The sequence below is a fragment of the Hippopotamus amphibius genome, chromosome 10, assembly GCF_030028045.1.
Source record: "Hippopotamus amphibius kiboko isolate mHipAmp2 chromosome 10, mHipAmp2.hap2, whole genome shotgun sequence".
NCBI lineage: Eukaryota > Metazoa > Chordata > Mammalia > Artiodactyla > Hippopotamidae > Hippopotamus > Hippopotamus amphibius.
The window spans coordinates 50,740,707-50,755,977 of record NC_080195.1 but is presented as its reverse complement, the minus strand read 5'-3'; the positions used below and the strand labels follow the sequence as shown (position 1 = coordinate 50,755,977).

Below are 15,271 nucleotides of genomic sequence, written 5' to 3'. Positions count from 1 at the left end.
ATTAGCAAAATGTTGCTAATTGTTGAAGTTCAATGATGGGGTTCATTAAACTATTCTACTTTCCATAATAAAAGGTTAAAGTTAATAGTCTCACCCCACTGCAGTTATTAGCCTTATTACTGTTCAAATTTCCCATTTTTGGCTAGTAAAAGCCTCCTTATGTTGTCTCCTGACTTCTTTTCACAGAATCCTAATAGACTTTGATTGCTTCTTTCCTATCTAGTACTTAAGACACTTCTGGCTTACTTGGCATATTTCCTACCTCATACTTATATATAGTCAGCCATTTCTCCAAGGAGGTGGTTCTTTTGAGAGAAAAGGTTACTGGACACCCTAATTTTGTACTCAACTGTTTAACTTCATTTTAATACCTACTTTATTGGTGTTTTAAATCTACAGATAGATCTGAGGAGTACTGTCACTATTGTTATAGTTACAATTTTTGAAAAGGAATATGGCATATTAAAAAATTTTTCAAGTATTGTCTCTCATTGTCTCTCTTTAACTAGGTCTTTAATATCTCACTATAATGTGGCTAAGCACTTTATATTTTTGGTAAAATAGTTCTTTAAGTTGGGAATTTTATAATAATATTTTTCCATACGGGAAATGAGTAGATAATGCTTTTTGTTTTTTTAAAGGTGTTTAAGCACGTTACTTAGCTCTATGTGGATATAACTACCAAAGTATTAGTTATACTAATTGAAAGTACTTGCCTTTGGAAAATGGGAAATGGAGTGAAGCGTGAGAGCCAGGGATTGTGTGTGTTTTTTTTTAAACAATCCTTATGGAAATATTTGACTCTTTAAATTATGCACATGCATAATTCTGAGAGTAAAAAATAAAATATTAATGTTCAGTTCAATTTTTACTTTCTAAAAATATCAATGTTCTTATATTATTCCTATATAATTACATTTTCCTTAGATTAAATCTTTCAACAAGGTAAGAATGTTGTCATGATTATTATTTAAGCATTACTTTGTCAGTCTTAAGGAAATATAATATACAACTAACATATATTTATATTTCTCAATGTAAGTATAGAAATCCTATAAAGTAACTTTCAAGTTTAGTAAAATACCACTATATAAAAGCTTATTCTTACATTAATAGATAGGCTGTGAGTTAAATCATTTCTAAACTCTGTACAGAGGGATTTCTATCACACTAAGTCTAAAATACAACTGTAATCTTTGAAAAAAAAAAAAGATTTTCCCTAGACTAAGCTATTAAAATTATTAATCCGTATCTTAGATTTACTAAATAGGAAAAGCTAAGGAGAAAGTTATATTTTAACATAACATTCACATTATTAATGCTGTCTATTTAAAGCTGGAACATCCAAATGTGCTTTTAATTTTTGTGTGAGGGGTTATTTCAATGTGGTTTAATTTAACTGTGGTTATCTGCAGTTAATGAGGTATTTATTTTTAGAAAAAAAAATCAAACTGTTAGCAGGTGACTCTACAATAACTATCAGTTACATTAAAAATCTTTACTCTTACCATTTTGGATGAGTTGAACATGGCCTCCCAATAGCCAGAAGAGAGAATCAGTCACAATTTCAAAAAAGTGTAGTAATGCATCTTTTTCTTCACCCTTAACATACACACAAAAAAGCCAACTTACTTTTGTGTAATTGTTTTAATTGGAAAAAAAAATAGACTTCTCTCTGGGGAGTCACAGGACCTGGTGATACATAATCTTGCAGCTTTTAGTTTCTCAATTTATAAAAGTGTGGTGACAGGCTAGTAATACTCTACTTAACATAAATGGTTGCTATCTTATACATCGTATAAGAACTACAAGTTGATACACTAGGATTTTTCAGTACCAGCTACACATAAGAATCATCTATGGAGTTTTAAGAAATATTCCTATGCACAGGCTTTAGTCAAAATATACTGAAATCTGAATCTCCAAAGTTAAAGTCTAGACATCTGACTTTTTGCAGAGTTAGGTGGTTGACTTGGTTGAAAAGAAGCCAGGGTTGAAAATCACTGCAATATGCAAATGTAGATGTCAGCATAAAAGCAATATTATTAGTGCATTTCAATTGCAGCTTCTACTCTATGACTCCCTGAGGGCAGAGACCATGTTTTTTAGCTCTCCACTATACACCCAGTGTCTAAAACAGTTCTGACACACAGTAAATGTTCAATCAATATACATCCACTAAATATATGACAATTTTTCCTGCTTCTTTCCTTCTGGAAAGTAGGGTGAGAAATTATTCTAGATTAGAGTATGTGTCACAATGGGAAATAAGAAACAGACTACATTCACAATTCTGTCTTTTACAGGCCACGTAATTTTAGTGGCCTTGTATAAAGGCCATTAATCTTATCCATGTTCTGAGTGTACTGTGGCATAAAAGTAATGGCAACAGCAAAAAACATGATTGCTATGGTTACTTTTCATAATAATTAAAGTATTTTCTTCCTATTACTCCAGCACAGGGTTAGACAGGTGCTTAAATAGACATGTACTAACAAATGTAACAACAACCAAAAAAGAAAGAAGTGTCACATCAGATCAAGAATCCCTTTAGTCCAATAAACTGCCTTAGCTAGTTTCACTGAAAGAAAGGGCATGGTAATCTTCACTGCTGCCACACTCAAAGGACAGTGCTGGGCTCCTATACTCACTACTTTCCTTTAAAAGCCCATTAGATAATGTCACTCATACATTCATGGCCTCTGAGACTGGTAAGCAAAATTTACCCTTAAGTCACTTCAAAATTCTGGCATAGTTATTTTTCTCTTCTTACATATAAAAAGTATATATTGGGTTGGCCAAAACGTTCGTTCGGGTTTTTCTATAAGATGTTATGGAAAAACCCGAACAAATGTTTTGGCCAACCTAATATTTATAGAAAAATCCGAACGAAGTTTTTGGCCAAGCCAATGTGTGTGTGTGTGTGTGTGTGTGTGTGTGTGTGCGTGTGTATATGCATGTATACATGTATATGCATATTTTAACAAGTTTGCAGTTTAGACTGTAACACCCTGTGCATGTCCCACCATGTGCTCTACTACCTACATGCCAGCTAAGTAAAAAATATATGTATAATTGGGAAACAACTAGGTAGACAGAACTAACAGATAAATTCAGTTTTCTTTTCATCTTTTAACACTAGAAATAGCAATTTAATCAATTTTAAACCAAAGTCTAAATTGTTCCATTTTAGTCTGTGCTGATAATTAACTTTTTTCTGTGCTTCCCCTGTTATCATCATAACCCCATCAACAAACAAGTGCTATAGGAGGAATTAGATGGGCTTAGGGGCAGAGGCTTGACCTTCAGGCCAAGGAGAGTTGGTCTTCCTGCCAAACCAGCCTGTCCACGACACCAGCACCTGTTCCACTGGCACCTAAGTCATGGACTCAGACAGCAGCTTCCTGCCTGGATTCTGGTCAATAATTCTGTGCCCTCTTGGCCCTGTGCAATGAATCACCTCTCTCATCATTTTCTTTTTAGTCACCATTTCAGTTTGTTCTGTGGTCAAGTGGTCCTCTTTTTTTTGTAGCTGATTTACTTCCTTTGATGTACCTACTAAAGAATTTTTTATCTCTATACAAATACCATAATAAAGAATAAGAAAGTATTATGAAAAGTATTGAAGGACTGTATAAATGAAAAGAATATAATTATTATTGTCTTTAAGTGGGGAATATTAAATAAAAGTGCTCTGAAGAAAACATAAAGCTTTCATAATGGTCTGAGCTATTCATGAGATGGAAATTCATTTTATAAAGGTGGAAACTGAGGTAGAGTGAAATCAAGTGATTTGCCTAAGAACCCAGAGTTAGTTTGTGGCACAATCAGAAAAAGAAATCAGTCCAACACAATATCCACAGTTTATGCCGCTTTAACTGAACCGAACTGATTCTAGCAAATATGCAAGTATTTATTTACTGCTAGCATCCCTCAAAATGTCAATGGAGATGCTAGAAGTGCATCTGTGACCCATAAACTCTACCACTAAGTTAGATTCTCTGCCAACAATACATCTTACACTCAAACCACTTTTTTGTCCATACTGATGTACATCTTCCTCAATTTCACACAAACTTTTTTAAATTATTTTTTTGAATTAAAAGTATATCTCTCTCAGGTTTTCTGTAAGAAATACCTAAAGATCTTATCTACTTTATTAGCCTGAGAGTTCTTTAAATGCAAAACTATGTCTATTCCTTATCTACCCAAAGCATTTCAAATGGAACTTAACATCCCATAGTGACTTACGTTATTTCCCTTCATAATTCACAAAGGTTGTGAATCTGCTCAATTTCTGATGTGGAGGTAGGCCCAAATGCACATACAGCCAAGAACACCTCCAAGGTGGAATTTCAGCCTTGCAGACTTAACACTCCTTATAAATTCTACATCCAAACTGATCTAATTGACATTTACAGAACATTACACACAACAGCTGCAGAGTTCACATTCAAGTATATTGGGAGTCTTTGCTTTTGCATGGTAACATGTTAAATGAAATCTGTGTATATCAAAACCTTTACATGGCCCTGATATCCATGAGTTTCAGTTAAGATAGCACTGTGCAAAGCAAGGACTGCTTTTAATGGAACATTCACCACTATAAAACATACAGAGTGCCAGAAAACAAGTCTGAAAATATTTCAAAGGATTGAAATGACACAGAGTATGTTATCTGACCATGACAGAATTAAATTAGAGACTGATAACAATATAACATCAAGAAAATCCTCCAATATTTGGAAACTAAGCAACATATTTCTAAATAATCCATGGGTCAAAAAAAAAAAAAAAAGGACATATAGTATCCAGCATAATTCACCCAAGAAATATTTGTTGGATTGAGATGAACCCAAATGTTTGGGTTGAAATATTTTGACTAGAGAGGATCTGAATGAGCAAAGAGAAAGTTCTCCTTTATTCTTCTTCACCATTGGAGCTGCTAAGAAAGGCCTTGGGCCTAGAGAACACTACTTTCTTCCACTACTAATTTAAGTAGAAGGTATGTTTTAGGAAGATGCTATGGAAATAAATGTCTATGGGTGCTGCTCAAAACTGAGTAGTAAAGCAGATCCTTCAAAAGGATCTGTAAAACAATACACTTCAGTCAGCATTTTAAAATCTTCAAATGTGAAGATTTTTTTTGCTTGTAGCTTTAAAAATGTTTGAATCCATTACTCTAATTGTACTTTCAGCCAAATATTGCACATTTGAAAAAATGTGGAACACCATCTCAAGAATTACACTGTTTTGGTTACAAAACAAAAAATCCTAAATAAACACATATACCTTAGCTGCGTTGATGAAACATGTTTGCAATCGCCTCCCCAAAACCAGAAAATTTTCTGCAGCTGATGGAAGTAATTCATTGTAAAATTCCTCTGCATCTTCTCCTGGTTCCAAGCCCACACAGCAATGGCTGAAATAAGAGCACAAGTTTGTGACTCAGTTTGTGCTAATAATAAATTTTGGATGAATGCTAAAACTTCTATAGACACTGTGCCTTAATGAGAATTTTTAGTATCTTTCTTTTGTTCCAAGCCAATAAAGAACTTTTAATGGAAATTTAGTGTAACAACTTCCTTAACAAGTAACAAATAAACAGTAGTGTGGATTTCGCCTGTACTTACATCTAGGACTTACATGTCCTAAAAACTTACTTGTCAGTCATTCAGGAAACAAAATACACTTGGCTCACAATAAAGAGAAAGAAGCAAGCTTTCAGTGAATGGGCTACACACACTCTAAAAGCAATAGAATCCTTGAGAATCTAATTCAGGAGTAACGTATGTGTAAACTGATATATTTTAGACATCCGATAGCTGAAAAATAGCTAGGGTAGCATTAGTATACCTTGAATCTAGCCTTTACATATCTATCTTTAATTATGAGTCAGCAGTTTCAAATGCTAAGATCCAACTAGTACTGCACATTTTCAGTTAATTAGGAAGTGGCTTAGACACTGAGAATATCTCACTGATTTTATTGCCTCGTATATAAAAAACAACTTTGATCTCTTTTTCTCTTAATTTCTAGCATGGCAGTGGATCAGTAAATGCTGCTTCTAAATTTAATGGCATGATTTGGGTTACCTAGTGAAATACACAGCTGCCACGGCTAAATCAATAAACTGTGAAATGAATAGTTTCTGTATCTCTTCTCCTACAGTACTTTGCTTATGCCTTTCATTTCAGCACCTATTTCAGTCTGCCTTGTATGATAAATCCACATGACTGTCATCCCATCTCTACTGTAAGTTTTTCCAGTATAGAGCCAATGCCATAATCTCTTCATTTCTTCAATATTCTTTGGTCAATAAAGAGTCTATTAGGCCCTTGAGATTCAGTGGTAAGCACAAGAGAAGATCACCATCTTCATAGAGCTTATGGAGTGAAATTTTAGACAGCAAAATATTCAAATACAGTTAGGAAAAATAATACATAGTATGAAGGAAAAGTACATCCATAACATACCATGGGAGGTTGCCAATGCTTGTTAGCCGGATAAAGAAAAGAAAGCAAATGTTGAAAATAAGACTCTATTATTATATCCCTCAACAAAAACTGACTTACTGTTCATTTTACCTTAATATCTGTGTAAGCTGAGAAATCGTAGTCCAACCACCCTGGATTCGAGAACAATCTTTACTGAGGACCAAGAGGCAATACTGAATGAGATCATAACAATATATATCTTGTTTGATTTTCTTCAACTCTGAGCTTCCTAAAGGTGTGTTGTTTATTATTTCTAAGGCAAAAGGAAATAAGATATACTTATTTTTGCTCAATAAATCCAAGAGCTATCTGTATTTTTACAGGTTGAATAATAACTAAAAATACATTAAAATGGAAAAAAAAATCACTGCTTTATCACGATGTTAAGATTTCACTGAGCAAATTAAAAACAAATGATAAAACTGTACCCATGATGAAACTTTTTTGTTACTTAAACAGTGTTAGCCAATTTTCTTACCTTTTAACTTCAACAGTATAACAGGGACATTCTGCTCAGGACTTTTTGCAACTTCAGCAGCTAGAGATAAGATCCTTGGGTCTGTACCCATTGGCTTCATTTCTCATACCACCTATATTTGACAGAATCAGAAAAATAAAAGTCAACAGCCCTAAAAGATTCACCCCCTAAATGTTGAATAAATGACAACAGCTTTGCTTGGTTTAAGTAGTGAATGGTAGATTTTTCTCATTTCTTCCTTATAGGGAGAAACTCTGGTTTATCCAACTAGTGTACCCCAAAAGAGCTAGAGACGCTTATACCTTACTGTAACAGCTACACTATGTACTGTTTATTGTGCACTCACTAAGTCAGAAACCGTAACTGGTGTTTCACATTCACTTTCTCTAATTCACACAACAACCCTAGGTTAGGTTATCATAAAAGAGAAACTGAGTGTGCAGAAAGAGCTAATACAGGCCTAAGACTGCTATCTTTTTTTAAAGGTCTCCTTACAAGGTTGGCCCTTGGCTGGTGTCTAGGAACTTGGATTTCAGGAGGGTTCCCACCAATTTCCTAATATGAGTGGCTCACTGGGCCTAAACCGTTTGTAAAACAATGCAGTTTCTGTTGAATATCTGCTTTCCTTCCTGAAGTCTGGAATTCTGGTATGTGGTAGCAGAGCGTGCCTACATGACAATTCTCCAATAAAGACTCTGGTCACTGAGTCTCTAGTGAGCTTCCCTGGTAGACAACACTTCAACATGTTATTACAACTCACTGAAGGAGGAATTAAGCATGTCCTATGTGACTCCACTGGGAGAGGACTCTTGGAAGTTTGCACCTGTTTTCCTCTGAATTTTACCTCATGTGCCTTCTCCCTTTGCATCCTTTTAGTGTAATAAATCATAGCTATGAATATGATTGCATCCTGAGAACTATGAGCCCTCTTAGTAAATCACTGAACCTGGAGTTGGTCTTGGGCATCCCCAACAAACAACTCAGAAATGTTATTATAAGATAACCAAAGTTTGTTTATAAACAGCATAGTGAATAAATCAATTATCTTAAAAAAATCCACATCCCAATTCAATTTGTTGCTAAAATCTGTCCTTAAAAAAGTTTAAGGCATTCAAAGCTCAAAGATACCATTTTTTAACAAGTATAATCTTTACTTACTCATAATTAATAAATACTAACATATATTAAATGTTTACTATGAATTAAGCACTGTGCTAAGTGCTTTCATATGTATTATGCCATTTGATCCTCACAACAGGACTATGAGGTAGAGCCTTTAATCATCTCCATAAAAAGAAATAAAGTTTGAATAAGTTAAGAAACTTGTTATGGTTCCACCAGCATGTGGTGGAGTCAGTATTCATATCCAGATTAGTATGACTCCAATTTCCACTACAATGTTCATTATATTCCCTTCCACATAAAAAAGTAAAAAACACAAAACATATTCCGAAATAACCTACTTCTCAGTTTTTAAGCTATTATTCTTCATAACTGGCACCACTGTTCACCCTTTATGTTAAAAAGGGTTGGGGACTTCCCCACTGGCCCAGTGGTTAAAGAATCCACCTTACAATACAGGGGATGCGGGTTCCATTCCTGATCAGGGAACTAAGATTCCACATGCAACAGGGCAACTAAGCCTGCACGCACCTCAACTAGAGAGCGTGTGTGCCGCAAACTACAGAGCCCGCGTACTCTGGAGCCCGCGCCACATGCTGTAATTAGAGAGAAGCCTGTGCTGCCAGGAAGAGCCCACACACCACAAGGAAAGATCCCATGCAACTAAGACCCCGTGCAGCCAAAAAATATAAATAAATAAATAAATTAATTAATTAATTAAAATAAAAAAGAAGAAACAGTTGGCCATAATACAGGACCCCAAAATAATTCCTTATTAGGTAAAATATAAATCATTAAAAAACTTTTCTGGAAATATTTTTAAAGAAAGCCCAGCACAACTCCTGGCACACAGCAGGCATACAACTTTCTAAGAGAGTGGATTTAGTTATCTCCTTCTTTCCAATGGCTGCATTATGCTATGCTTCCTTTTAAGAGTACATCAAAATATATTTAAATTTCTCCTCTACTGGAAGTCACTCAGAGTGTATGCTTTTACAGGCAATGCTGCAATGAATATGAAAGTACGCGTCTTATGTACTCATGACAGTACTTTGTGGGATGAATTTTTCCCTTGAAGTCAGATGGCTCAGTGGTAGGATATATATTTTTAAATTTTTGATTAGATACCGAATTTTTTCTCCAAAATGGGTGTTCCAATTTATACTTCCTCCAACAGCGTATGAGGGTGCTCATTTTACTATACCTTCTGTAGTACACAGTATTTTACATTTCTGTCAATCCGCTAGGTGAAAAATAGTATCATCCTGTTTTAATTTCTATTTCTTCGATTATTAGAAAAGTTCGGCACGTTTCATGCTCACTGGTCATTTCTTCTTTTATATATTTCCTATTCATATCCCTTAATTTTTCTATTGGCTTATTCTTTTGTAGAAGCTTTAAGCTTTTCATAATGGATATACACCCTTTATCTTTTATACTGGCTATAAACACTTTATTCTTGTCTGCCATTTATTTTTTAAAGTTTGATTATGGTCTTACCATATAGTTCTACAATTTTTATGTAGTCAAGTATAACAATCTTTCCTTCTACGACTTCTGCCTTTGGTATCATGCTTAGAAAGGTCCTCCCTACCCTAAGAGCTAAAATATAATCTCTTAATTTTTTCTACTGTTTTTACGATTTTGTTTTCCTTAAATCTTTACTTTACCTTACAACTTTATTCTTTAATACACATGTAAGTTATTTTTGTGAATGGTGTAAGATAGGAAGCTATAACGTTAGGTGACGTTACAGATTGATGAAAAAAGAACAAATGCACACAGCTGTCAAATTTCTACAGCAATTTATCATGAAAGGGCATAAGAGAAGCAATCTGAAATGTCACTTTGGTATATTTTTGGATTCTATTTAGTTCATTAATCTATTTGTTTCTTCCTGGGCTAGTACAACACAGTTCATTTAGATATATGTTTAGAGAAAAGTCACTTTAGAAGGTAAGTTCACAAGGGCAAAACTCATACCATCCTTGGTGGCTGCCTTCTTATCTCTTTGGTTCACTGTTATATTCCCCAAGGCTAGACTAGTGCTTGGCATGTGGTAGGTACTTAATATGTATATACGTTGAAAGAATGAATAAATGTACAAACTTTGGGTATTCCAAAACCTCAATTTCTTGCTCTACTTTTCTCCTTGGTATAAAATGGAAACCTCAGATTTCTGCTTGAAAGCCTTTTTAAAGTAAGAAATAGACTTAAAACACTGTTCTTGCTTTCTGGTTAACATAATAAAGCATCACTGAAACATCATCATGACCACCAAACATGCACAGGACTCTATGACAGGTGTAAAGGTCACAAAAATTTTATATAGGAAAGATTCCCTGCTCACATTCTGGTCAGGAAAGAAAAGTGTACACACGCCCCCATATATACACAAATGTAAAATAACATAATTATGTAAAATATGTTACATGCCAAATTAATGACAGATGATAAGAATAAAGACCACAGAGTCAGAGGACTGGGCTTCCACGAACAAGCTATCTTACCTGTAAACAAACTAATAATTCCTACTTCTTAGAATAATTCAAGATTTAGGAAAGAAGGCAGCCACCAAAGATGGCCCTAAAGTGTTGCATGACAGTTAAGTCTCAAAAATAATAACCATTCAGAGAGGTTTTACTTTATGCCATGAATTGTTTTAAATGCTTTCTTGTACTAACTCATTTAATCCTCTCAACAACTGTAAGGTATAAGTACTATTATTTTTTCCCCAATTTTAATGATGAGCATCCTTAACTTTGGTTTGCACGAAGTCATACTGTAGAGTATGAAATTGGGGTTCAAACCCAAAGATTCTGGCTCCAGAATCCGAGCGCTCAATTACCACAGGAAAGTCTTAGTATGCCTTAAAAGAGGAGAATTTAGACAAGCACATAGGCTGAGGGAGACACAGTCATCTACCTACCTGCAACAACAAAGTACAAATTTGGCGAACGTAGCAGTTAGGTAAGGAAGTTTTCTGATTACGTAATTACCCTGAAAAACCACCGCTGTTATGGCAACCATTTGTAAACTTTCTCTTGAGTGCTTCTCCTCTAATATAGCACGTCTCTCATCTTTACCCTTAAACTCACGAGCTTTTATAAGCAAAAAAAAAAAAAAAAAAAGACAATTATTGTTCAATTAACAATGCTATGATCCTGTGGCCAGAGCACAAAGTCTGGCCTTGATCTTCTGGGCCCTGCCGTTACCGCCGCCACGGATCACCGTGATGGAAATAAATGAAGGTAACCCCGTGCAATCTAGCTTCAACTGATCCTAAATGTCTGCAGTTTCTAACTCTGAAGCTTTTCCACCCGCCCTTCTTCACTCCCCTCCTCACTTCACCCCCTCCTCCATCCCGGTCCTTATACCACCAGGAACTTCCTCTGGAACAGAAGGTCAAAAAAGATTGCCAAGGTAACAGCGTCGCCTCCAGTCAAGTCCACGGACCATCGCTCTGAGGCCACCGGCTCCTTTACTCCGGATTCTAGACCGGGCTTTGGCACTGCCAGGCCTCGACAAGACACCAGGCCGCGAGCCCAGGCTCCGCCCCTCCCCCGCCTCAGTTTCCACACTGAATTTCCACAGAAAGGAGCAGGCCGAGTCTCCTAGTAAGGGCCCCTACAAGACGGGTGGCCTGGTCCAGAAGCCTGCGGGCCGGGCCTCCCTGTATCCCGGGCCGTCCTCCTTCCGCAGCCGAGGCCTTGCGTCGCTCCACCAAGGAACCCCGCTCCCACCGCGTACCTCAGAAACGCGGCCTCCGGGCGGCTGCGTGCGTTGCCGCGTGGGAAGGGGGGCCTGGCGGCGGGACCCGGAGCCTAGCGGCCGAGGGGCGGGGCGCCCCTCCGGGAAGCCAACCAGCACGCTAGAGGCGCCCGGGTGGGGCCCGCGCTCGGCGGGCGCGGGGCGGAGTCTGTGGTGGCCGCGCCCACGGCTGCGAGTGCAGCTGCTTCAGGCTGAGTGGACAGATGGTAGCGAGCGCGGGCGGCCGAGGCGAAGCCAGAGCCGGTGGAGAAGGATGAATGGAGCAGCGGGACCTTCGCAAATGGACAGTCGCGAGCGGGTTCTCAAGTTAGGGGAGAGTTTTGAGAAGCAGCCACGCTGCGCCTTCCACACTGTGCGCTGTGAGTGAGGACGACCCCGGGGGGGAGGGGAGAGCGCTGGGTTTGGGGGTGCGGAAGCGCAGCCCTGTCCAGGTCGTGTTCGCACAGAACCCCCGATTCTGTGGGAGAATGGGGTGCCCGGCGCGACCCGCTGTCCTGTGCGGAGTGCTAGGGGCGGGTGGGAGCAGCCGGGTGGAGCAGGTGCGGGTGATGGTGAGCAGAGAGCTTTCAGACCGGCAGGTAGAAAGGGACGCCCTGTGGAGGAGGTCTGCGGGGGTGACTGTGGACGGAGTCAGACGTGACGGGTGGATCATGCAGAGGTGGAAGGGAAAGGACAGGTAACCCGTAAAGCACGCAGGGCTTAGGGGCGTCCACCCCGCGCAGTGGAAAACACACGGACTGCTGTTTCCGCCTCAGAAACGGAGTTGATACGTGATTCACCCAAGATCCAGAGGCTGAAAGCATTTGGGTAGAATCAGGACTCAAACTCTAGTTCTTTTGATTACACGTATTGTGATCTCTAATGGAACACACTCTTTTCCCCACACTTCATTAATGTAAAGATCTGTTAGATGAAAATACAGATACTCTATTGGAAAAAATCCACATGTATGTGGACCCCTGAAGTGCAGACCCCTGGGTGTTATTCAAGGAACAGCTGTAATAAGGTGACCAATGGAAGGGGGCAAAGGAAAATGGGAAAGGAAAAATACCTTTAGGGTGATAGGGAAACATTCTCTCCTTTCTTTACTGTTAGTGTCTCTGACTGATGAGGGTTCTTATTTAGCATGTTCCTGGAGAAAGAGTCTGGACCATTCTAATAATCTGTATCTCTTTTAGACCCCCGATTTCATTCAGTCATTTATCAAATACTGATTATCACAGCATTGAAGGGTGTGTTATAATTTATTAAAAAAGATATTTACCCCCTATGATTTCACCTTTTGGTTTCCCTTTGTCCTCTGGAACTAGTTTGGATACATTTTTATCTTTTATGTTGTTGAAGTAGAAAATGGAGCTCTTGGGGTGGGATGAATTGGGAGATTGGGATTGCCATATATACATTACCAATAAGAAAAATATCAAATTGTACACTTTAAATATATGCAGTTTATTGTATGTCAATTATATCTCAATAAAAGTTCTGAAAAAAGAAAAAGAAAATGGAATTCTTTTGCTTTAATAGTTGGATGGTGTAGATTCCAGGAAGAAAAATATAGTATGTTATGATTTGGTATGTAAAACATTCATTCTTTGCATAATAGTCCTCATAGAATTACAGAGTGGGAAGGAAACTTTGAAATCATTGAGTCATAACCTCTTATTTTTCTGTGGCAAAATTGTAAAGTAGGTATTTTTTCACTTCCTCTTCTTAGCCCTGCCCTTCCTTAGTGTCTCATCATTCCACCCTTCTCAGTCATTCTGTCCTTAGACTGTTCAGAGATCTTTATGGTTTTTACTCTGAAGTGTTCCATGCTTCAATTAAAATTCACATTCTCCAAAAGTTTACTTAAGTTGTACACAATCTAATTACAGTAACTCACAGAAAGGTATGAAGAATCAATAGGTTTAACTCTCCAAGGATATGTTTACATTTTATGAAAGTGTTTTATTAAACAAAATTAATATCCAGTTGATCGAATAAATGGGGGAGATATTTGCAAATAGATCTTCACCATACTTTGTGGTCCAAGACTTTGAGACAGCTAGTGCTGGCTGTGCAGTTTCTCGCCTTCAGTCCCATTTTCCAAAAGTATGATATAGTGCTTCTCTGGTTTCTCCATGCCTTTCTCTGAAATAATAATTTACCTCTCCTTGTCTCTTCTTTCTCAGGTATGCAATAGCCTTAGCATCCACTTTTTTAATTATAAGATTTGAGATTATACAAATTTGCTCAAGAATCTATTTTCATGTAACTTGGGTATATAGTCTCTTTTTAAGGGTATAAGCCCCAAATTAAGTGAGTAAGAAATAGCCTTCAGGAAGCACTTTGCAGGTGCTTTAAAGCCTTTTATTTATAAAAGTTCTTAAAATGCTGGAATTGTGTCTTCAGAATCAGAGTATTGGATATTCCAGTTACAAAAATGAAAATAAACAAAACAACAATAACCACAATAAACCCAGACTTTTGAATACACTTTTGGTCCTGTGGAAGTCATTAGAAAGGTTTTCAGCCCTTAATTTTATTCTTGTTGAAGCAAACAGAACCTTTCTAGATTTATTAAAATAAAACCAATCATTATCCTTGAGGATAGGTTCATTTCCCATATGATTCTCATCCTTAAGGACTCAGAGTGAGGAATGGAAACTACAGGCAGGATGGAAAATACAGGCAGGTGGACCTGATTTATTTATTTTTTAAAAAATTGTACATTTTTCTTTCTGGAAACCAAAAATGTTTATTATTTTTAATTATCACTACTACATATAAAGATATATTTTTCCTCAGGGAGACTGAAGAAGAACTTTGTTTCTATTTTAAAAAAAAAATATACTCATGTAATGAAGTAGGACAGAAATACACACATATAATAATTTCAACTTTTCTATTAACTATGTAATATAGACAATCCACTTTAAGCTGCTGAGCTCATCTTATCTATAGAATGAAGCACTAAATTTAGCCCTTCTATCATTTTTATTAAAATTATCAAATACCCTTAAATTGATAGGTATGTGAAAAGTACAGTATTTTCAGTATCAGTTTTACATACTGCTCGAAGCTTTCATTCATGCACTAAATGTAAATATCTTTATAACCTTCTAAGTTTTTTTAACAGGCAAGGCTGTGAAGATATACGTTGAAAGTATGATAATTTGTAAGGATGGTTCAAATGTCATGGTTCAGCATGACATTTATTATTTATTTAAAATTTTTTATTGAAACATAGTTGACATGCAATGTTATGTTAGTTTCAGGTGTCTTACATAATGATTTGACATTTGCATACATTATGAAATGATCACCACCACAAGTCTAGTAACCATCTATCCCCATACAAAGTTATTACAATATTACTGACCATGTTCCTTATGCTGTATATTATATCCCCATGACTTGTTTC

At 36.9% G+C, this 15,271-nt stretch overlaps 2 protein-coding genes across 7 annotated transcripts in view; one reads left to right on the top strand and one right to left on the bottom strand.

Annotated features, from left to right (window-relative positions):
* The window catches only part of IQCB1 (IQ motif containing B1), a 35,819-nt gene extending 23,833 nt beyond the window's left edge, over positions 1 to 11,986 (bottom strand). For 5 of the 6 annotated variants that reach the window (XM_057697239.1, XM_057697242.1, XM_057697241.1 and 2 more), the window contains exons 1-5: positions 11,848 to 11,986; positions 6,976 to 7,087; positions 6,588 to 6,750; positions 5,293 to 5,422; positions 1,509 to 1,602 (exon numbers count right to left, since the gene is read on the bottom strand). In XM_057697239.1, coding sequence (XP_057553222.1) covers positions 1,509 to 1,602; positions 5,293 to 5,422; positions 6,588 to 6,750; positions 6,976 to 7,075 — 487 coding nt within the window. In that variant the 5' untranslated portion in view covers positions 7,076 to 7,087; positions 11,848 to 11,986. Of the gene's footprint in view, positions 1 to 1,508; positions 1,603 to 5,292; positions 5,423 to 6,587; positions 6,751 to 6,975; positions 7,088 to 11,026; positions 11,404 to 11,847 lie in introns of those variants that run through there. The other variant, XM_057697240.1, reaches the window with a different exon arrangement.
* A 42-nt stretch (positions 11,987 to 12,028) lies between these two features.
* EAF2 (ELL associated factor 2) overlaps positions 12,029 to 15,271 on the top strand; it is a 58,000-nt gene continuing 54,757 nt past the window's right edge. The window contains exon 1 of the mRNA XM_057697532.1: positions 12,029 to 12,227. Coding sequence (XP_057553515.1) covers positions 12,122 to 12,227 — 106 coding nt within the window. The 5' untranslated portion in view covers positions 12,029 to 12,121. The remainder of the gene's footprint in view (positions 12,228 to 15,271) is intronic.